Raw genomic sequence first — 22,885 nt, 5'->3', positions numbered from 1 at the left:
TACAGGTTCTTGGTTTAAGACACAAGCATGCACTCTATCCACCTCCATCCCAAGGGAGTCACACCCAACCTGAGCTCCAACCCATTTGTGCAAATGAAGAATTCCACCTTCAGTCTGGCAGGAGCAGGTCAGGTCTGGGATCTGTGTCTTTGTCATCCTCTAATTTATTTATTTTGTGTATTCTCTTTTGTGACTGAGAACAAAGTGTGGTCCAACTCAGAGAGATGAGGCAGCTTTCATTTTCAAAGACCTGAAATCCTTTTTCTCTTGGGAAATTAATTTTGAACAAGAGTGTATATCTTGAAACTTAAACTGTCTTTTAAAAATATGTATTTGTAAGTTGACTTGCCTCTCCTATTTCTCTTCCCCTATTTTGTTTTCAGCTATTTGGGCCCATTGCTCCTTCCTGGGCCTCTCACTTGGCTCCCCAGCGATCTTGCAGAAGCCTAGGTCTCTACGCAGATTCCTGCTCACCCAGCTTACTTGCCCTCTGTTTACCTGCGCGCAGAGAAGGAGCAGCAGTTACTGCCTCTTTACTCACTTTCCTTTCTTTCTGCTCTAGTTGCCGTGGTTGTAGTTTGCTTTTAGTCCTCCGGTCTTACAAGGTTGTTTTGTTTCTGTTAACCTTAGGTTTCTTGTGCGACCACAGCCACCTCGTAGAAGGGTAGGCCCTGAACTATAGTTAGTTCTGGCCACTTTCACTGTCCCCTGCCTGGAGCTGGAGGGCTGCCTGTGCCCAAGGAGTGCTGGCGCTGGCCCTGGGAATTGCATGTAAACGTGCAGCAGCCTCAGTTTCACGTGTGAACAGCCTCAGGCTTTAAATTCATTGCCTCCTGTTTGTTAAAGAGAATTTGAGGGTCCTTTGTGCTCAAGATTGACTGCTCTGACTTTGAAGGAACGCCTTTCCCTGATCTACTCATCTCTAGCAGGGGTCTGCGAACTCTTTCTTTAAAGGGCTAAGTAATAAATACTTGAGGCATTGTGGGCTACAATTTTTTTTAATCAATTTTTTTTTTTTTTTTACTTATTTATTGTTGGCTGCATTGGGTCTTCGTGGCTGCGCGTGGGCTTTCTCTAGTTGTGGTGAGCAGGGGCCACTCTTTGTTGTGGAGCACTGGCTCCAGGCGCCAGGGCTTCAGTAGCTGTGGCACACGGGCTCAGTAGTTGTGGCTCCCGGGCTTAGATGTGGGATCTTCCCAGACCAGGGCTTGAACTGTGTCCCCTGCATTGGTAAACGGATTCTTAACCACTGTGCCACCAGGGAAGTCCCTTTAATAAATATTTTTAAAATTAAAAACCATTTTCAGCTTTCAGGCTATAGAAAAACAGGCTGTGACTGATATGACTTGTGAACTGTAGGATGCTGGTTGCCGCTTTAAAGCTTCTTATCCAGTGCAGCCACCACGGAGCTTGTGTGGTGCGGCTAGCATGACTTGCAACGTGCTAGAAATGCACACGCACACCAGGTTTTGAAGGGTTCGTGTAAAAAACAGAGTGTTAAATCTCTCCCTAATAACTTTTTATATTGATTACATATTGAAATGATAATGTTTCAGATGTATTGGGTTACATAAAATCTATTCAGATTAATTTCACCTGTTGACCGATGACTGGAAAAGACAGTTTCCTCTGGTTTGATTGTATTTCTGTTAGCTAACATTGGTCTAGACTCAGTTGCAGATTCTCTTGGACTTGGTAGCCTTTTTTTTTTTTTTTTTTTTTTTTTTTTTTTTTGAAGCAAACTAGAAATTTATTTTTCTCTCGTTTAACAGTCCAGGAGGGTGGGTAGCTCTGCTCCAATGGGTCATCCAGGGACCCTTCTACCATGTTACTCCCAAATCCTCTAAGGTAGTTTTCTTTTCTGCGTGGTCGAAACTGGCTCACCGCCAGTAAGTCCATGTTCCAGCCTGAAGGAAGAGGAAAAGAAGAGAGGAACACCAAGCAGCTTTCTTTTAAGGACATAAATTGGAAGGAGCGATGCCTCTCTTTTCATATCCCGCTGACCGCTTTAGCACAAAGGGGAGCTAGGAAGCAGTCTTTAACTGAACAGTCACATGTCCAGCAAAAATTCAAGAGGTTCTATTACCAAAAGAAAAAGGAGAAGAATGAATATTGGGGACAGTTGTAGTCTCTGGCTTAGGTACTGGAGAATTTCCTTGAATGACGATGATTCTTGGCTATCCATTCTTATTTAAGAGTGAGGCACTAAGGACCTGATTTGAAGATTGATTTGCGGTAGTGAGCAGGTGGGAATTAGGCTTCACTGTTGGTTCATTTGACAGTTAGACAGTTTTTTCCTTGTATGTGTGAAACTCCTAAATGTCAATATTTGTAGGGCTTTTCTCTGGGACTGTTCAGTTTTTCCAGAAAATAGTCTTCCAATTCTGCCTAAGGACAGATGTATTAGTTCCCTTAGGGCTACGGTAACAAACTACCACAAACTGGGTGGCTTAAAACAATGGAAATCTGTTCTCTCACAGTTCTGGAAGTTGGAAGTCGGAAGTCAAAATGTCATCAGGGCCATGCTCTGAAGGCTCTAGGGAAGACTCCTTCCTTACCTTGTCTTTAGAATAAACTTTTTTTCCCCATCAAAGTAATTTAAAAAGCTAAATAGCACTGAATAAGTAGGTGAGAGTCTAAACAATTTTCACAAAGATACCCCCAAATACAAGGCTGGAGGATTAGCCATTGTATTTGATGGCTCCCAGCAATCCGTGATTGATGGCTCCTGGCAATCTTTGGAATTCCTTGGTTTGTAGCTGTATCACTCCAATCTCTGCCTCCATCTTCACTTGGTCTTCTGCCCACGTGTCCCTGTGTATTCTCTCCTCCTGGTGGCGCAGTGGTTGAGAGTCCGCCTGCCGATGCAGGGGACACGGGCTCGTACCCTGGTCTGGGAAGGTCCCACGTGCCATGGAGCGGCTGGGCCCGTGAGCCATGGCTGCTGAGCCTGTGCTCCACAGCGGGAGACGCCACAACAGTGAGAGGCCTTGTGAAGTTCTACTATTCGTGCTGATAGGCTAGGCAGCCGGGATCTTGCCGAGGGTGGGACGGTGAAAGCAGCACCCAGGCACCCGCGCAGTTTAGCGGCTGTTTCTGGACTTGGTAGCCTTTGATTGCACGACTGAATGAACTTGCTGGTTTCTTGTCTCTTTGGTTCCTTTGGTCTCACCTCACATTTTTTTTTTTTTTTTTGCGGTACGTGGGCCTCTCACTGTTGTGGCCTCTCCCGCTGCGGAGCACAGGCTCCGGACGCGCAGGCTCAGCGGCCATGGCTCACGGGCCCAGCCGCTCCGCGGCATGTGGGATCTTCCCGGACCGGGGCACGAACCCGTGTCCCCTGCATCAGCAGGCGGACTCTCAACCACTGCGCCACCAGGGAAGCCCTCACCTCACATTTTATTCACTAAAAGTGAGAGTGAACAAAAGCACCACAGTAGTGACTCTTCTGTAGTCGAGCAGGATTGCATAGTGCCTTTGCTCTTCAGTTTCTTGTCTAACGCTTCAGTGAGAAATATTTGGTGCTCTCTGAACTTTGTACTTCTTGCATTTCTTTTTAGGTGTTGGATCCCAGAACACGAATGATATTGTTCAAGATGTTGACGAGAGGAATCATATCAGAGATCAATGGCTGCATTAGCACAGGAAAAGAAGTGAGCGATTCTTGGGATGCCTGATGCTTCCATGTTAGTTTTCTGATTTCAGATACCAGATGAAACTAAGGCACTTAGTAAATAAGTTGTGCCTTTAAAAAGAAAAGAAAAAACAAAAACCCCATATAGAAGCCAGGATAGTTTAATCAGTGCCATTTCTTAAAAATGTCTTTATTACACGCTATATAAAATAGATAACTAATAAGGACCTGCTGTAGAGCACAGGGAACTCTACTCAATACTCAGTAATGGCCTATATGGGAAAAGAATCTAAAAAAAAGTGGATATGTGTATATGTATAACTAAATCAATTTGCTGTACAGTAGAAACTAACACAACATGGTAAATCGACTGTACTCTAATAAAAAATTTTTTTAAATGGCTTTATTAATGTTTATGGCCGGGTAGGAAGTTGTGCATGTAAGGACTTTGGTCCTGGGTCATGGAGTCCATCCAGGTGTGCCCAGCAGTGAGTTCAGGTGGTCAGATGGTTACTGCTGGGACAGGGGGTCATGGTCTAGTTTCTGTTAGCCAACAAATGTCCTTCTCATTGTTTTCTTTATATATGGCATGCTGCTTTTCTATTAGCAACTCATTCTGTGGGAAGCAGTTCTCAGTAAAATTCACTTTATAAATCATGAGATGTAAGAATGTCTTCAGATATTTTCCACATACTTGAAATACAAAAATGTTTGAAACCACTTCTCACGTGTATGTATGTATGTATGTGTATATTTATTTATTTTATTTAAAAACCTATTTTTTCAATTTATTTATTTTTTATTGAAGTATAGTTGATTTTCAATGTTGTCCTAGTTTCAGGTGTACAGCAGAGTGATTCCATTTTATATATACACACACACACATATATTTATATATATTTTTATATATATACTTTTTCAGTTTCTTTTCCCATATAGGGTATTAAAAATACAGCGTAGAGTTCCTTGTGCCCTACAGTAGGTCCTTGTTGGTTATCTGTTTTATATATAGTCGTGTGTATCTGTTAATCCCAAATTCCTAATTTATCCCCCTCTTCCTCACCTTTCCCCTTTGGTAACCGTAAGTTTGTTTTCTGTGTCTGTCTCACGTGTGTTTAAATTGGCCTTTACTATACATGTAAGTTGGAGGTATACTTACTGTGCCTTTTGGAGTGATGTTTTATATTTTAATTCACATATTCAAAAGAGGATAGTGTTCCTTATGCACAGAATTTCAGTTCACTTGACTTTTTTTTTTAACCTTTGAGGATAGACTCAAATAGATTGCAAAAGTAAAATACTACGTATAGTTATTTCACACCAACTTAATTTTCTTTGTTTTTGACTTAAAACAGGCTAATGTCTATCATGCTCGCACAACAAATGGAGAGAGCAGGGCAATCAAAATTTATAAAACTTCTATTTTGCTGTTCAAAGACCGGGATAAGTATGTCAGTGGGGAATTCAGGTGAGCTCAGGTTTGTTTTTTTTTCCCCAGGTGACTTGATTTCTGTATCCTAAAAATAAAAACTAGAATAATGGAATGATTGAAATAGCAAATATTTTTCTCATTCAAGGTTTCGTCATGGCTACTGTAAAGGCAACCCCAGAAAAATGGTGAAAACGTGGGCAGAAAAGGAAATGAGGAACTTAATCAGGTGACTGTCTGGGGGGGGGCTGTCTGTGCTGTGTCTGCATGTCAGCCTCAGAGCTTTCCTCTCAGTAGGTCCTGGTGTGGTTCTGTCCAAAGATAGGGTCTCGTAGAGCTCCATTAGATCTGCAGAGGTGAGCAGAGGAAACGCATTTCCAAGCAAATAGGAGCTACCTTCTCTCTCCTGTTTTACGAACCCATTACAGGAGAATTTTGCCCCGACTCACATTTATTCTGCAAGGCTGGGTCATGTGAAAAGCTTTGGGAGCCATGTGAAAAGGTTTAGAATTTATACTGAGGATGATAAAGAGCCGTTACGGGATTTGAAGCAGGGAAGTGACACAATCAGGTGGTGAGAATAATGTGTCATTTTTTTTATAGGTGTTGGGGTTTTAGACAATTTTGTTAGGCCCTAAGCTCTTTATCGTAGTTTCCTCTTCTTCAGTCCCATTTTGGACACATTTATATATTCTTTGTTTGCATTGGCACCTTTGTATCAAGTAAAGGCATCTGAGATCAAGTTTCCTCAATTGAAGTTTTAAATTGGAAGGTTTTTTCTCCCTTTCAAATATCTTTTAACTTTTTATATGCTATACATAGGTGCTATACGTTGGATACTTTAGTAGTATTCAGCAAGGTTCCCTTGTTTTGAAAGTCCTTCTGAAATCTTCTTATGCTCAGTTAGCCGCTGGCTATGAGTCCACTATTTTTATTCATTATTGTTGACACTGATCAACTCAAAAGATAATTGCAAACATATCTGCTGTATGTCATCGGTTCTAAGGCACCCATTTCTTCACAGTTTGACATCTCTGGCATTGAACTATGCCATGGAGGCTATGGGATGTCATAGTCGAATTGCTGGCGTTTTGCCATTCTTGGTGACGTGTAACGGTGCCGCTTAAAATCACGGGTGCCTCAGAGTTTACGAAATAAAATAATACAGTCGAGAGGCCTGGCTGCTGTTTCCTCACAGCACTGCTAGTCTTGTGCACTGCAGCTATTGTAAGTTATTTTAGATAAGGTGCTTTAGATGATTTGTTTCAGCTTTTCATTTGTCCGTTTATCTGTTTTCATATCACAGGCTAAACACAGCAGAGATCCCGTGCCCAGAGCCTATCCTGCTGCGAAGTCATGTTCTTGTCATGAGTTTCATTGGCAAAGACGACATGTGAGTGTGTAGGAGGCCTAATAATTACACGCCCAGAACTGTATTTTTAAGTGCTTTGAATTATCCAACATGTGAATATTTCCCATTTAAATAGCTCCTTGCGTCTTATAATATTTTTAATGAATCTTTCCCACTGTATTAGTGCATAGAGTTTCTAATTTGTTCAACTGTTTTTAAGTCCCAAAATGCTTCAGAATAACAAAGCTCACCTTGTTTTTTGGGGAATGTCTCATACAATCAGCTGGGAAAGCATCTGTTTATGGACAGCTTTTTATTGATAGAACCGTATCTCTGGAGTGAAGCACATTGTTCAGTGATGATTGGTAGAAGAAAAGAATGGGAATTAGGAAGCAAGGAGACTTGTTCTGGGTCCGTTTATCTGAGTTGTTCACTTTATTTTTGTTCAAGACCAGCGCCGCTCTTGAAAAACGTCCAGTTATCAGAATCCAAGGCTCGAGAGTTGTATGCGCAGGTGATCGAGTACATGAGGAGAATGTACCAGGACGCCAGGCTCGTGCACGCGGATCTCAGTGAATTCAACATGCTGTGAGTGTGTGGCCCACGCGCACCTCCCAGCCGTCACCTCGTGTCCTTTGGGGAAATGAACTAAATCCCCGTCCAAGAAGTCCTGCTAAATTCCCCAGTTGTAGAGTTGGCTTCCACAAGGTCACAGGATAGGATGTGTTCCCTGCCTTTGGTAGCCTTAGTCACAGAATTGACCACTCTGATCATTAGCAGAGCTAAAGGACTTCGGAAATTTTCTGTTTTCATCTCTTGTTAGTCAAAGCGGCTCTTCTCCTTACCCACCTCATTCATTTTATTAGTTATTTCCATTGCTACTAAAGTAGAAATGTTTAAACAAGAGTGTGGGCGAGCCGTGGTGTGCCCTAGCCCCGCGTGCCCAGCCCTCATGCCAGCCTGGAGGCAGCGTGCAGCTCACCCCCGGCGCGCCTGGCCCGCAGGTACCAGGGCGGAGGTGTGTGCATCATTGATGTTTCTCAGTCTGTGGAGCACGACCACCCGCATGCCTTGGAGTTCTTGAGGAAGGACTGCGCCAACGTCAACGGTGAGTGGACACTGGGGTTGTCCCCCAACTTGTTTTCTCACTCTGTTAAACCGTTGATAGAGAATCTGGGGGCTAAATCGTTTGATGCAGTGATACTGACACCAGTGTAGGTCGTGGGGTATTTTTATCTCTTTGTTTCTCTATGAAGGGGTTGGATTAACAACCTCTTCCCTCGCAAAGCTCTCACGAATGTCTTCCTGTGACAGATTTCTTTCTGAAGCACGGGGTCGCCGTGATGACTGTGCGAGAACTCTTTGAATTCATCACGGATCCGTCAGTTACACACGAGAACGTGGACGCGTATCTGGCAAAGGTGAGGTGGGACCAGGACGGGAGTAACAGACAACAGCGGTAGTGATTGCACTTCTGAGGGACTCAGGGCTAGGCGTGACTTTTGTTCATTGTGACAGCTTCCAGAGACTGTCTCCTGAATTCAGAGATGGGGAATCAAGCTGTAGTAAAAAGCCGATGGTAAAGCCAGGTTTCTTGACTTTAACCATCAGCAAGATACACAGGCTGTCAAATTTCTGAATGTATAGTAAGAAACCTGTTAGCTTTTGGTCATTAATTCCTTTCTCTTGTTTCTCAGAGGCCTTTCTGCATCACAGAACTTTTAAAATTGTGGTAAAATATACACAGCATAGAATTTACCATTTTAACCATTTTTAAGTGTATGGTTCAGTGGCATTAAGTACGCTGTTGTGTATCCATTACCACCATCCATCCATGGAACTTTTTGCATCTTGTAAAACGAATTCTGTCCCCATTAAACACTGACTTGCAGTCCCTCCCTTTCCCAAGCCCCTTCTGCTTTATGTGTATGACACCTACTCTAGGTACCTCGTATAAGTGGAATCATACAGTATTTGTCTTTTTTTGGCTGACTTATTTCACTGAGCATAATGCCCTGAAGGTTCATCCATGGTGTAGCCTGACGCCGGATTTCCTTCCTTTTGAAGGTTGAATAATCTTCCATTGTGTGTAGAGACCACATTTTGTTTATCTGTTCATCCCTTGATGTGTACTTGGGTTGCGTCCACATTTTGGCTGTTGTGAATGACGCTGCTGTGAACATGGGTGTGCAAATATCTCTTCAAGACCCTGCTTTCAGTTCTTCTGGGTGTACACCTGCAAGTGGGATTGCTGGATCATATGGTCATTCTACTTTTAGTTTTTGAGGAACCGCCATACCATTTTCCCTAGTGGCTGCACCATTTTACACTGTCACCAGCAGGCTGCATGGGTTCCAGTTTCTCCACGTTCTTACATCCTCACCAACACTTGTTATTTTCTGGTTTTATTTTTTGTTTTGTTTTTTGAGTAGCTGATGGGTGGGAGGTGGGGTCTTGCAATTTTGATTGACATTTTCCTAATGATTAGTGATGTTGAGCATCTTTTCATGTGCTTGTTGGCCATTTGTATGTCTTTGGAGAAATGTCTATTCAGGTCTGCCCATTTTTTAATTAGATTATTTTTTTGTTGTTGAATTATAGAAGTTCTTTATATATTTAGGAGATCCTTAACCCCTTGTCAGATATATGATTTGCAAATGTTTTCTCCCGTTCCATGGACTGCCTTTTCACTCTGGACCACACCCTTGGATGCACAGAGGTTTTTAGTTTTGATGTCCAGTTTATCTGTTTTTACTTTTGTTGCCTCGCAATCGTAGAATACTGAACACATGGCCCCTGAACAGGTGTTCAGGTTCATCCCACCTTTTCACACTCTCTCCTTTCCCTGGAATGCCTTCCCATTTCTACCTTTGCTCATCTTGCTCTGCCTAGGGAACTTCAAAGCTCAATTCAGAAAGCTCTCAAGGAGAAATCAGGCAGAAATCATTGTTTCCATAGGTATATTTTCTATATTATCTAACTTTGTAACGGAAGTAGTCACACTGTATCCTTCTTATCACATTAAGTTCTTTTTAATTCTGTCACCCTCTGCTAGGCTATGAACTCTTAAGGGACAAGAGTTTTATTCTGTATCACTGGTAGCTAGTCAGTACCTGGCACGGAGGAAATAATCACGTTAATTGAATAAGTAAATATCACATCACTTTTATTCTTAAACTTATTTTTAAACATAATTTTCTTTTTATGTAATTTTTTTAAATTAATTTATTTATTTACTATTTTATTTTTGACTGTGTTGGGTCTTTGTTTCTGTGCGAGGGCTTTCTCTAGTTGTGGCAAGCGGGGGCCACTCTTCGTCGCGATGCACGGACCTCTCACTATCGCGACCTCTCCTGTTGCGGAGCACAGGCTCCAGACGCACAGGCTCAGCGGCCATGGCTCATGGGCCCAGCCGCTCCGCAGCATGTGGGATCTTCCCGGGCCGGGGCATGAACCCGTGTCCCCTGCACTGGCAGGCAGATTCTCAACCACTGCACCACCAGGGAAGCCCCCTTCTTAAACTCTTTAGCACTAATTTTAGTGTGTGAACTTAAAAAACTCTAGTACCACTGCTGTTTGCTTTCCTCTATGTATTCTAAATAGGTTAGAGAACAAATCTTAAGTTTTACAAGCCCAAAGAATCTATAGAATCTTTGTCACCGTCTTAGTGTCAGTCATCATTTGCTCAGAGAGCTTTCTTCGGGGGTCTGTCGTGCGGCAGCGTTAGAGCCATGGGCTCAAGGTGAGAGGCCTCCTGCTGCTCTGTGATCCCCTTCGTGGACAGCTCAAGAATCGAGGAATGGTTCTTTCATTCTTTCGGTGTCAGTTTTCCTTTAATAAATATTTTTGTTAATCGTTTAAAAATTAGTCAAAGCAGTATTGCTCTTGAGGAAGAGTCTAGAGATGCCCTGAGGCTAGACGAGCTTGATTTATACTGTTAACTTCTGGGTTCGATGGCAGCCTTTTTGGTGAGTTCTACCGTGGAGAGCTAACCTGTACCCCTGGAGGACACGGAGGGTGAAGGGGTGGTACCCAGAGAGACGAGAACAGCTTTCCACTGAAATTGGGGAATGGATGTGTCTTCTGTGGGTTGAATGTAAAGGAAAGTGATTTTTGTTTTCTATCCAAGGCCATGGAAATAGCATCTCAAAGGACCAAGGAGGAAAGGTCCAGCCAAGATCATGTGGATGAAGAGGTAAGATGTATTATCTGTTTACTGACTTAGGAAACACTTGTGTCTTGAGGTCTTTTTTTTTTATATTGCTGGGGCATGATCTTAATTTTAATAGATAAGCAGTTTTTTTTAATGATGATATTTCCTTGAGCCGTAACATGTTACACGATTCAGCTGCACGAGGCTGTGTAACTTACATCCCATTACATCCTTCCACTCAGTGACCTGTTAGCCCCTTGTCCTGCGTGGAGAACATTTTTACAGAACCCCTTGGAGGACGTGATTCAAGAAGGAAGAGCCTGTTTTAGTTTGCTAATGTGAATTTTTAAGTGATTTAAATGTTGCTTTCAGTAACACTGTAGATTTTAAAGACTCATGTTTGGTAAAAAGGAAGACTTTTAAAAAATCTTAGGAGTCAGTATATTTTTTTGTGAAGGTGATGCATAGTAGGCTTTTAAAAAATAATAATAATTCTCACAGCTATCGTGTGTGGTGTGATGGGTGAATATAAGGTACCCCATATACATCAGCTGTGGCACAGGGTAGATGATGCTCCCATGAAAGAACCTCTTCCTTTGTTAGGCATAGCCAGGCAGTGTTTGCTCACAGCAACTCCTTTCTCTCCCATCAGAAAGGCTTATGGGATACAGACGAGGGGAGAGAAGTGTTATTCTAAGGGTAACCATATATCAGCACTGAGGGTGACAATGGTGATAAATTTCTCTGTGACTTGATGGGGTGAGGATGCTGAGTGCACGGGAGAAGTATGTGAATAAGTCTCCATTTTACTTTTCCTCTGTGTCTGTTAGGTGTTTAAGCGAGCTTATATTCCTAGAACCTTGAATGAAGTGAAGAATTATGAGAGGGATATGGATATAATGATGAAATTGAAGGAAGAGGACATGGCCATGAACGCCCAGCAGGACAACGTGAGTCGCTGGTTTGTCTTCAGCAAGTAAGCTCACCGCGGAAGCTGCCGGCCCAGACCTGCCGTCTTGAGTGTTGGCCTCTAAGCTAGTGCGACGGCTCATTCCCTTCACATTAGCAAACCCTCTGCACACATTGCTTGTAAAGGGAATCAGTCCTCTGGTCTTTGTGAAAGGAAATGACACACCTGAGTGAGTCCAACAGACTATAATTGCAAGAAAAGGAAGATTTGTATAGAAGTCTAGGCTATAAATTGTTATTATACTAGCTCCACTAACATATATGTTTCAGAGTCTGGAAAATTTTTTTCTGCTTAAGGGCCAGATAGTAAGTATTTAAGGCTTCGCAGGCCAAGAAGCAAATTGAGGCTATTATGTGGGTGGTTATATAACGAGAGAAAAGACTTCCCCCAAATTTTTGATGAAATTAAAAATACTTTAATAATAATTGAAAACACACAACTTTTCATGATACAGGTCTACTAATGAGAGAAGAATGGAGTTATTTGGGGGGGAGGAGAAAACATTACATTTAGTTGAGATTCAGAGTTAGGGCTTTCTATCATCAAATTGATTGCATCTGTTTATCCTTAAAAACCACCAGGCCAAAGGTCAGATTTGGCCTGTGGGCCAGAGTCTGCTGATGCCTGCTGTGCCTGTGGGCGAGAACCACACCCTTGCTACACACTCTCTGTGTCCCATGAGATAAATGTTAGGCACCTTTTTTTAATCACACAAGGTATCATTTAGACCACAGTGTTCTTTCTTAGTATTGCAGTGTACTTCCGTGTCCAGTTTTATGTTGATTCTTGTTTTTTTCTTTTTGGTTTCAAGATTCTATACCAAACTGTCACGGGACTGAAGAAGGATTTGTCAGGAGTTCAGAAGGTATGCAGAACATGTGTTTCTGTTCATTTACTTGAAAACTCTTTCAAAGGATATAAAATTTCATGTCAGGTATTATTAAATTAACAGTGGTGTAATGTTACTAGTACAGATGCTTCCAAAGTCCATGGGCATTTTCAGAAATGCCCTTTTTATGTTCATTCTTCTTAACCATGAGACTGAAATGTGGAAATGCATGGTTTATTCTTCATTCTGCCCCTGAATTGCTCTGTTGTTGTAGCTGAGGCATCGATTCTTTTTGTATCCTGTTCTTCATTTGTGAAGTTATTAACAAATAACCATGTGCTTGTTGATGTTTCTACAACCAACTTAAACCAACAGTGAGATCTGGTCTTATCCCAGCGCACAGGCTGTTGAAGGGCTAGTCAGGCTGTCTCGCAGTGCAGATTCCTGTAGTGTTTTTTTCTTAAAGCAACTTTGTTTTGTCTTACATTTTCAAACGGCAGGGATTGATTCTTATTTAAGCAGTAATAAAGGTAGTTCTTACTTCTTTTAATATTCTTTTTTTTTTTAAAAATGATTGATCGATTGATTTGGCCGCGTCGGGTCTTAGTTGCAGCATGTGGGATCTTTTGTTGTGGTGTGGGCTCCAGGGAGCGTGGGCTCTGTAGTTTGCGGCACGTGGGCTCTCTAGTTGAGGCGCGCGAGCTCAGCAGTTGTGGCTCACGGGCTTAGTTGCTCCGCGGCATGTGTGATCTTAGTTCCCCGACCAGGGATTGAACCCACGTCCCCTGCATTGGAAGGTGGATTCTTAATCACTGGGCCACCAGGGAAGTCCCACTTCTTTTAATATTCTTAATGAAAGGCTTGAAAATGAAGGATCACAGTTTACATTCTGAAAATTGAGTGTGGTTTTTTTATGTGGGAAGAATTGGACTAGGAGAATTCTGGGTTTTATGCAGCAGGTATGATGGGGTAGGTGTGCTTTGAATTCTAGAGCAGGAAGATTCTGCTATAACTGGCTGGAAAGCCTTTCTGTACAATCGCCTTTTAAAGATCTGTTTTTTTCTTATGAAAAGAAAACCTCGTGGTTTTAAAAATGCTTCCTCCTGCTTTAAAAACTAAATTTGGACTTCTCTGGTGGCACAGTGGTTAAGAGTCCACCTGCCAATTCAGGGGACATGGGTTCGAGCCCTGGTCCGCGAAGATCCCACATGCCGCAGAGCAACTAAGCCCGTGCGCCACAACTACTGAGCCTGGCTCTAGAGCCCGTGAGCCACAACTACTGAGCCCGTGTGCCACAACTACTGAAGCCTCTGCGCATAGAGCCTGTGCTCTACAACAAGAGAAGCCACCGCAATAAGAAGCCCGTGCACTGCAACAAAGACCCAACGCAGCCAAAAATTTAATTAATCAATTAATTATTTTTAAAACTGCTAAATTTCAGGGAAAAAATGAATGTTTCTCTTGTTTAAATATTGTGTTCCCTCTTGATTGGATTAAAAAGTGTTAAATGAAATTTAATTCGTAGGAAATCCACTGTGAAGTTATCCAAATAACTTCACTTTTTTTTTTTTTTTTCCCCGGTACACGGGCCTCTCACTGTTATGGCCTCTCCCGTTGCGGAGCACAGGCTCCGGACGCGCAGGCTCAGCGGCCATGGCTCATGGGCCCAGCCGCTCCGTGGCATGTAGGATCTTCCCGGACTGGGGCACGAACCCGTGTCCCCTGCATCGACAGGCGGACTCTCAACCACTGCACCGTATTTTGTATCTTTGCAAATCCCGGCTCAACCCTCCTGGTTTCCTGCAGGAGGTAGAACAGTCCTGTTGTTGATCTAGGTCACCCAGTGAAGCCCCAGTCCCTGTGTTTGGGTACGTCCTTGAGCCGTCCTGGAACGGCTACTTCAGGCGTCCTCCCTGACATTGATTCCATTGTTTTGATGTTTCAATACAGGATGTCATTTTTCAAAGTCTGTCTGTAAGGCTGATGATATCTGATTTTTGGCATTAACATATTTAATACCAATGGATAACTGACTGGTTTAAAATAACATGGTCCTGTGATATTTTCAAGGTCCCTGCACTCCTGGAAAGTCAAGTTAAGGAAAAGACTTGTTCTGATTCAGAAGATGCCAGGAGCTCTCAGTGTTCTGACACAGACTCTGCGGAGCAGGGAGACACCGCCTGCTCCCGGAAGCCCTCCGCTGACCTCGAAGTCGATAAAAAGGTTAGCCGCGAACTCACCTCCCCTTGTTTGTCAGTACGACAGCGCAGCCCCTCAGGGCTCTCTGCTCAGGTGTCTGGATCACAGTTGCTGAACACATTGGTCAGTAAGTCCCTCCACCTGAAGTTTTAGTTCCCAAGCGGGAGCTTTGCTTTTGGTGGTGACATCAGCTAGAGATTGGGCTTCTACTAGGAGCTCCTTGGGCACTGCCTAGAGAGAGGGCACACTAGTTTCAGTGCATTGATGAAAAGTGATTGTCATACACTTGAAGAACAAATGATGCTGGGTTGCCCTATGGTGAAATACCAAAGAACCATTTCAGGGGTGTTACAGCCCAGCTCCCTGTTTCCAGAATCTCTGTTTCTTCCACTCCTGGCTGTGGACTTAAGAGATGCTCCTGATGAAACAATCCATGATGGCTAACTGTTATTCTTTAGTCTTAGCCTGATCCTTTAAACCTTATAGAGTGAGGGTTCCAAGAATTCTGAGAGATACCCAACTCCCTAGCACACATTCTCTTTGGCTATCTTCAAATTTCTATTAAGAAATCTTAAAGATAATTTTCATCCCAAATTCTACCACCAAACCATTATCATTTTCAATTTTTTTTTCTGTGATGCTCACTTTTTATCTTTTTACATATATTTTAAAATTTAGTTGTGGGGCTTCCCTGGTGGTGCAGTGGTTAAGAATCCACCTGCCAATGCAGGGGACACAGGTTCGAGCCCTGGTCTGCGAAGATCCCACATGCCTCAGAGCAGCTAAGCCCGTGCGCCACAACTACTGAGCCTGCGCTCTAGAGTCCATGTGCCACAACTACTGGAGCCCACGCACCTAGAGCCCGTGCTCTGCAACAAGAGAAGCCACCGCAGTGAGAAGCCCGCACACCTCAATGAAGAGTAGCCCCCGCTCACCACAACTAGAGAAAGCCCGCACGCAGCAACAAAGACCCAGCGCAGCCAAAAATAAATAAATTAATTTGTTTAAAAAATTTAGTTGTAATAATATGAATACTCAGAATGAATTAAATTTGCAAATTTTTTTACTTTTTGTTTTTGTTTTTACAGGAAAGAAAAAAGATGGTCAAGGAAGCCCAGAGAGAGAAAAGAAAAAACAAAGTTCCTAAACATGTGAAAAAAAGAAAGGAGAAGACAGCCAAGACGAAAAGGGGCAGATAGAACCAGAACTGTATGATGTACAGTAATTTCCCATCACCTGCTCTCTGAGCTGCATCTGGAGGATGGGTTATTGATTTTAACTGAATGGTTATTACTACAATGTCCATGTGGACGGATTCACGTGTTTTCATGTAATCATGTAAAAAGCTCTAAGCTCTAGTGTTTAGGTCTAGTCCTTAGCTCTTTATGGTATTGATAGAGGATTGTTTAAGCTACTTTTTTTTTTTTTTTTTTTTTTGCGGTACGCGGGCCTCTCACTGTTGTGGCCTCTCCCGTTGCAGAGCACAGGCTCCAGACGCACAGGCTCAGCGGCCATGGCTCACGGGCCCAGCCACTCTGCGGCATGTGGGATCTTCCCGGACCGGGGCACGAACCCGTGTCCCCTGCATCGGCAGGCGGACTCTCAACCACTGCGCCACCAGGGAAGCCCTAAGCTACTATTTTAATGAAGAACTTTATACAGTTTTACTTTTGTATATATTTTCTCCTGCAGTGTGGTTTTTGAAGCATCATAACTGTTTAAAAGGCACTTTGGGTAAACTTGGGCAAATTGTTTTTGCTTTGTACGTGCCACAGACCCATCTGAAATCATTTGATTATAAGGCCACAGTTTCTATAAAAGGGGGTTTCACTGATTTAGAGAATTCAGTTGTTGATATAATCGTTCATCGCAACTTTGTTCTATGTGTATTGATGATTGTTTACAATAAGTTAGTCTTCATCTTTCATATTCTTTTTTGAGCTAGGACCTCCTAGTTTATAAGCTATTTCACGTTCAACTATGAGACCTGTTCATTCATTCATCAAATATTTGAGTATTTTAGGTGTGAGGATACAGCAATAAATCCAAAGCAATTTCCATAGATAAACCTAGTTTCCCTTAAACCGAAGCTTGTACCTGCTTGTTTGAAAGTCAGTGGGTTATTGAGGGAGGGGCGGGTCTACTGGATAAAGCAGACAGAAGTTACTACCTTTAGCTGGTTTGCGTTTTAATAGGAAGACAAGGCATTAAACAAGTACAAAACAGTCTATCAGCAGGCAATATATTCCGGGGGAGGGGAAGAAATAATGTAGAGAAGAGAATGCCTGGGGCGGTGGGAGAGTGCAGGTTTAAAACAGGCCACGCTGAGAGGCCATATTTGGGCAAATACTTGAAGGATGTGAGTCATGTGCATGTCGGGAGAGAAGAGCATTCCAGGCAAAGCAAACAGCAAGTGCAAAGGCCCTGAGGCAGAAGTGTGTCTGAAATGTTCCAGAAACAGGGAGCTAGAGCATCATAACCACAGCGGGAAGTAACAGCTTAGATCAGGTGGTGGTATGTTCCTGGAAGGTTTTGAGCAGAGGAATGGTGTAATCTGACTTCTGTTTTGAAAGGGTCGTGATCCCTGGGGCTTCCAGGGAGAATGGACTAGGAGATGAGTGGGGGTGGACAGGCGGCTGGGTATGTACCGTGGTAACCCACGCTACAGATGACGGAGGCTCGGTCCAGGATGCTAGCAGTGGACATGGAGAGAAGCGGTTGGATTCTAGGTAAAGCAGGCACGGTGAACTGGATGTGCCATGAGAAATGCCGATTTTAGTCCTTGAATCAAAGGCAATTTCCATAGATAAACCTAGTTTCCCTTAAACTGAAGCTTGCACCTGCTTGTTTGTTATTGAAGGAGGGGCAGGGTCAATTGAGCTTTTAAGTCAAATTTATTACGTTCATAATAGCCTCTCTTCCTGACTTGAACAAAGTTCAAAATATGAAGTATAATTTCAGTGAAACACAATTGTATGTCCTCTAAAATATTCTACAGTTAACACAACCAAAGAGAAAACAAAAAAGGAGGCTGAGCAATCCAGTACACCTTGAGGGATTCATCTTCAGGACCCCCCAATTCTCTCGTGGTTTGGGTCTTACCTCCAGCCAGGCGTGTTTGAAGCAGGTGGTTGGGCTCCGCAGTGCCATCTTTGGTGAATCGAATGAAATCACTAGGCTTGGATTCAGTTTCACTGGGCAAAAGTGGTGTCGGCAGGATGGACACTCATGACCTGCTGCCAGGAGGAAGTGGCTTGTGACGTGCCAGGATTTGGGACTGTAGGGGATTCTAATTGGAGGAGCCTTTTTCTGACAGCTTGCTGATGTGGCTGTTTCCCCGTCTGGATTCTGGGCTGTAGCTGTGGCTGAGTGGGAACCACTGGTAGCATTCTTACCAAACTAGTCTGAAACCGTTTCCCTTGTTTGTTTCTTGCCAGGAGGTCTGAAAGAAGCAGCCTCTTTGTAGGCAAACTTAACAGGGCTACTTTCTGGCTTTGACTGCAATAGAATTTTGAGCACTTGACAGGTTTTAGTGTCCCTGGATTATTGGTTGTGCAGTGACTTTCCATTGGGAGAGATGAGCTTTGGGGTCTCTTGATCCAAAGGCTGGGACATGATTTTGTCAGTTGTTGATGTATCTGGTTTTCTGTCCCATTTTGTTGATTTTCTAATCCCTTCAAAAATGCAGGTGTTTTCTAAAAGTTTACTGTGAGGAATCTGGATGACTTCGTTGAAGCACGAAATCACAGCCATTTCCTCTGCGGCTCTACTTAATCTTCCTTTGATGAAGCAGTTTAGGAACAGAACTTTGCCTGGCCCAGGAGCTCCAGCATTTGAGCCTGGCCTTGGAGTGAAGAGGTGGGCACAGTGGCAGCTGGCTGCCTAGGTCTGATCAAATGCGAATCCATGTTTGGGGCTGACATCACTTTTTCTTCAGCTTTCTCTACTCCTTGATGAAGATGGACTCAATCGGTTGAAGAACTTTGTAGTTTGGTACTAAGACTTGGAGAAGAGCTCTCCTTTTCATGGGTTTCTGCTGACTTCTGTGCAAGCAGCTTGTTTCTTGGTTGCAGGCCTATCCTGTTTTGTGGCTGATTTCATTAACCTTTTGGCTCAAAATGAAGAGATGAAGAAGTTCTTCTAGAAGCTGGTAAAAATTCACTTGAAGGACATCTCAAATGTCATGGGCTCTGAATGTTGACATTTCTAAAAATCCTTTTGGTTTTCAAGAGCTTGACAGATTTTCTAATTGTTAGTTGTTTATACACATATAAATAAAGACCAGGAACATTCATTCAGAGCTTGATTTGACTTCTGGGGTTTACTTTTTGATGATGAAAGGGTCGCATGAATCAGCAGGTATGGTCTGCTGGTATGGTCAAGGTGTGGTCTCCTGTGAAGATTTCCTGTGACCACATCAAATGGCTAAGATTTTCAACCTTTGGTGATCGTAAAACAAGAGCTCTCCGTGTTCTGTCTCTTGAATTGGATTAGGTTATTACATTCCTAATCCATTTTGGTTGGAGTTTTTAATTTCCATATCCTTTGGGTTTGTGTTACCTTGGACATCAGGGCTTTTATTTTAGTGCTCCAGGGAAATTATAGTGTTGTGTCTGAAATCATTTAAGCTAGTTTCCGAAGGAAAAGATACCTTTCTTGCGTCTGTGTTCTCCAGAGATCTTAGTCGCGGTTGGTAGTGCTGTGGGAAGCTCTGGGCTTGAACTTGGAGAATGAAGACTTGAACTCGTGGAATTTTTGGTTTTCGGCTTTCCTTCATTTTCTGTGTCACTCCACATCTTGCTTTGACTGCTGGCAGGCCGCGGTCGTGAGGAGGTGGCCCTCGTACCGCCTGGAATAGCCACACACCCACAAAATCCTTTCTCTCTCCTTCTTTCCCAGAATGGCAAGGGCATCATCCGTGTGTGAGCGCAGCTATTTCTAGCTCTCTGAGAGCTTTCTACCCTCTTATCAATGCACCTGAATAACTTTAAGGCCGAGCAACTTAATCATCTCGGGGTGAAACTTTAACCTTTACACATTTTCTGCATAGCTGTCTTGGAGTCATAAACTTGTCAGTGAAAAAGTGGTGGGTCCTTGGGGTCCAAGTGCAGCAGCTGGAGAGGCGGGCAGGCAGAGGATGGGCTGTTGAAAGTATGCATGGGGGTTGCCCTTGAGGGTAGCATCTGTGCTACAGCCGTGGGCGTGAGTGGCTGCATAGGGGAGCATCAGAGGCTTAGGTCAAGGAACTGAGGCCAGGGTTTTGGAAGGACCATCTGTGTTGGGACAGGGCCTAGTTTTAGAGTGTCAGTGAGTGACATGCCTGAATCTTCAGTGGGCTGGGAGAGGGGTGACGTGGACGCCTGTAATGTTGGGGGGAGGTGAGTGGTGTCGGATGACGTCAGTGCCCTCCGGAGAGCCAGGGTTTAAATGGGGCAAGGAGAGGGGAACCCTCAGAGGAGACGCTGAGGATACGAGGCTTTTTGCTGGTGTCTGACCCCACCTGGGTTCCCGACGGCACTGCGGGGAGTGTTTTGGGATGGAGAAGAGTAGGAAAAGCCCCGTTGTGGGGTTGGATGCTTCTGGGTCTGAGGACCTGACCCCATTAAGTAGGCAGATGCCACAAGCACATGGAGATAAAGAGTAGTGCCTGCCTCATGGACTTCTTGTGAAGGACACAGGAGAGCCACAGGGAGCTTGGCAAGGGCTGGATCAGGCTGGTGAACCTGGACTCAGTCATTCAAGATGGAGCAGTCCGACCCCTTGGTGTTCCTGCAGTGATGTGAGAAGAGGTTCACAGAACCTAGAAAGTATCTTGCCTCCCCCCAGAAATGGTGAACCTCAACCCATGTAGCCGCCAGCTGTAATCAGCAGTTTACAAAGTATACAGCTCACAGGAACAGGATAAATGATGCTGGGAGGATATAGTCAACCGAATTCAGAATAAGGTGGGGGGGGAAAGAAGAGGGAGAGCTATGATAAAGAGGTCCAGGAGACGTTTCCCAATGCTGTGGATTTCACTTGGATCCTGATTAGATCAAACCAACTGTAAAACGATGGACTGTTTGGGGGTTTCTTTTTAGACAAATACGGAAAACTAAAAATGGAGGAGGTGTTAGATGATAGTAAGGGATTGTTAATTTTACTGGGTGTGATAGTGGTATTTTTAAAAATGGTTCTCTCAGAGTGTGGACTGAAGTCTTTATGGGTGAGATGGATAGAATGCCTGCGATTGTTTCAAAATTCTCCATCCTTGACCGACTCCTAAAGGAAAGTGGTGGATGAAGCAGAAATAGCAGGAGGTCAGTAGTTGCTAAAGCAGAGTAATGGGTATGTAGGGATTTATTTTACTCTTCTCTCTCTGTAACAATTTCTGTAAGAAAAAAGGGTGTTTTTTTTTTACTGAGTCGAAGTAAATATATTAAGTATTTAAAACAGGGCTTGTCACATAGTAGGACTGTTACGCAAGTATCTATATTTTTATTTTACTCGTTATTCTTTTGTTTGTTTGTTTGTTTTTGCGGTACATGGCCCTCTCACTGTTGTGGCCTCTCCCGTTGCGGAGCACAGGCTCCGGACGCGCAGGCTCAGCGGCCATGGCTCACAGGCTCAGCCGCTCGGCGGCATGTGGGATCTTCCCGGACCGGGGCACGAACCCGCGTCCCCTGCATCGGCAGGCGGACTCTCAACCACTGCGCCACCCGGGAAGCCCTACTCGTTATTCTTAAGAAACTTTTTTTGCCCAGGCATCAAGGTTTAATCATCTGGGCCAAAGAAGTAGCTCTAGGTAGAACTGTGATGGCTTCTGGTACTGGCCCAGCTCGGCAATGTCACTTGAAATGCCTTTTGTAGGCAGTTCGAGAGCTTGTATATTGAACAAATGCTGACAAGTTTTAGTGCTGCCAAGCCTGACCCTTGTTTTAACATATGTCACCTTCTCGGTGACCTGTCCTAACCACTCTGTCTGGATTTGCAGTCTGCCCCCTTAACTAAGGCCCCCCCACACATTACCTTTGCTCTGCATCGTTTTTCTAAAGCTCCTCTAACTAACTTACAGGTAGACCTCGTTTTATTGCGCTTCACAGATAATTGCGGTTTTTACAGATTGAAGGTTTGTGGCAACCCTCTGTTGAGCACGTCTGTCTGTGCCATTTTTCCAACAGCATTTGCTCACTTAGTGACTCTGTTACATATTTTGATAGTTCTCAAAATCTTTGAAACCCTCTACCAGCATAAAGATTACATCTCGCTGACAACTCAGATGATGGTTAACTTTTTTTAGCAATAAGGGCTTTTTTAATCACTTTTTTTAGACACAATGCTATTGCACACTTACAGACTACAGTCTGGTTTAAACATCACTTTTTTATGCACTGGGAAACCAAAAAATCCACGTGACTTGCTTTATTGCGCTACTCGCTTTATTTGGTGGTCTGTAGCCGAGCCCACAGTATGTCCAAGCTCTGCCTGTACTTACATGCTGAGTTTTCTCATACGTATTGTGTGTCTTCTCTCACCTCCCAACCTCTTCCTAGAATGTAAGCTCCACAGGGGCAGGGATTTTTATCTTTGTTCAGTTTTGTATCCCAGCACCTAGAATTGTGTCTAAAATACCATAAATGCTCAATAAATATTTAAGGGAATAATACGTTGTGTTTCTTAAAGGTGGCTGTGACATCAATTGGATACACACCCCACCCCGCCATGATGATAAATATGAAGACTAGGGGTTGATGTGCATTGACTTGTGCCCTCTAGCCTTCCCTTCAGTGACCAGGGGCGCCCACTGTAAGGTGACTGACCTACGCCTGGGGGCTACAGTGCTGCCACTGCACAGTCTTCTGTCCTCAGACCCTCGGCATCAGCACAGCTCTCCAGCCAATGGAACAGGTGCATTTTAAACTGGATTGTTGTTTTTTTTGTTTGTTTGTTTGTTTGTTTTTTTGCAGTTCGCGGGCCTCTCACTGTTGCGGCCTCTCCCGTTGCGGAGCACAGGCTCCGGACGCGCAGGCTCAGCGGCCATGGCTCACGGGCCCAGCCGCTCCGCGGCACATGGGATCCTCCCGGACCGGGGCACGAACCCGCGTCCCCCGCATCGGCAGGCGGACTCCCAACCACTGCGCCACCAGGGAAGCCCTGGATTGTTGTTTTGACTTTGACCACGTGAGACCATTTGACTGCTATCCAAAGTGCCTGGGCAACAATGGATCGACTGATGAGTTATTCAATCCCAAATCACCATAATGTAGGAGAATGGGAGACCTGATATAAGCCTAGGCTTATAGTCACACATCTTGCCAACTCTTCCCAAATATGGACTGAA

At 43.9% G+C, this 22,885-nt stretch overlaps 1 protein-coding gene across 3 annotated transcripts in view; it reads left to right on the top strand.

The window, feature by feature from the left end:
• Positions 1 to 22,208, top strand: part of RIOK1 (RIO kinase 1) — a 30,456-nt gene extending 8,248 nt beyond the window's left edge. For all 3 annotated transcript variants that reach the window (XM_081247340.1, XM_081247339.1, XM_081247341.1), the window contains exons 6-17: positions 3,561 to 3,653; positions 4,990 to 5,102; positions 5,212 to 5,292; positions 6,370 to 6,456; positions 6,865 to 7,002; positions 7,419 to 7,522; positions 7,729 to 7,835; positions 10,544 to 10,609; positions 11,398 to 11,517; positions 12,349 to 12,402; positions 14,437 to 14,589; positions 15,654 to 22,208. In XM_081247340.1, the coding sequence (XP_081103466.1) occupies positions 3,561 to 3,653; positions 4,990 to 5,102; positions 5,212 to 5,292; positions 6,370 to 6,456; positions 6,865 to 7,002; positions 7,419 to 7,522; positions 7,729 to 7,835; positions 10,544 to 10,609; positions 11,398 to 11,517; positions 12,349 to 12,402; positions 14,437 to 14,589; positions 15,654 to 15,764 (1,227 nt within the window). In that variant the 3' untranslated portion in view covers positions 15,765 to 22,208. The remainder of the gene's footprint in view (positions 1 to 3,560; positions 3,654 to 4,989; positions 5,103 to 5,211; positions 5,293 to 6,369; positions 6,457 to 6,864; positions 7,003 to 7,418; positions 7,523 to 7,728; positions 7,836 to 10,543; positions 10,610 to 11,397; positions 11,518 to 12,348; positions 12,403 to 14,436; positions 14,590 to 15,653) is intronic.
• Positions 22,209 to 22,885: the final 677 nt, after the last annotated feature.

Source organism: Mesoplodon bidens, assembly GCF_964165515.1.
Source record: "Mesoplodon bidens genome assembly, chromosome: 10".
Classification (NCBI taxonomy): Eukaryota; Metazoa; Chordata; class Mammalia; order Artiodactyla; family Ziphiidae; genus Mesoplodon; species Mesoplodon bidens.
The sequence above is the reverse complement of the archived record's forward strand: the minus strand, read 5'-3'. Positions and strand labels throughout refer to the sequence as shown.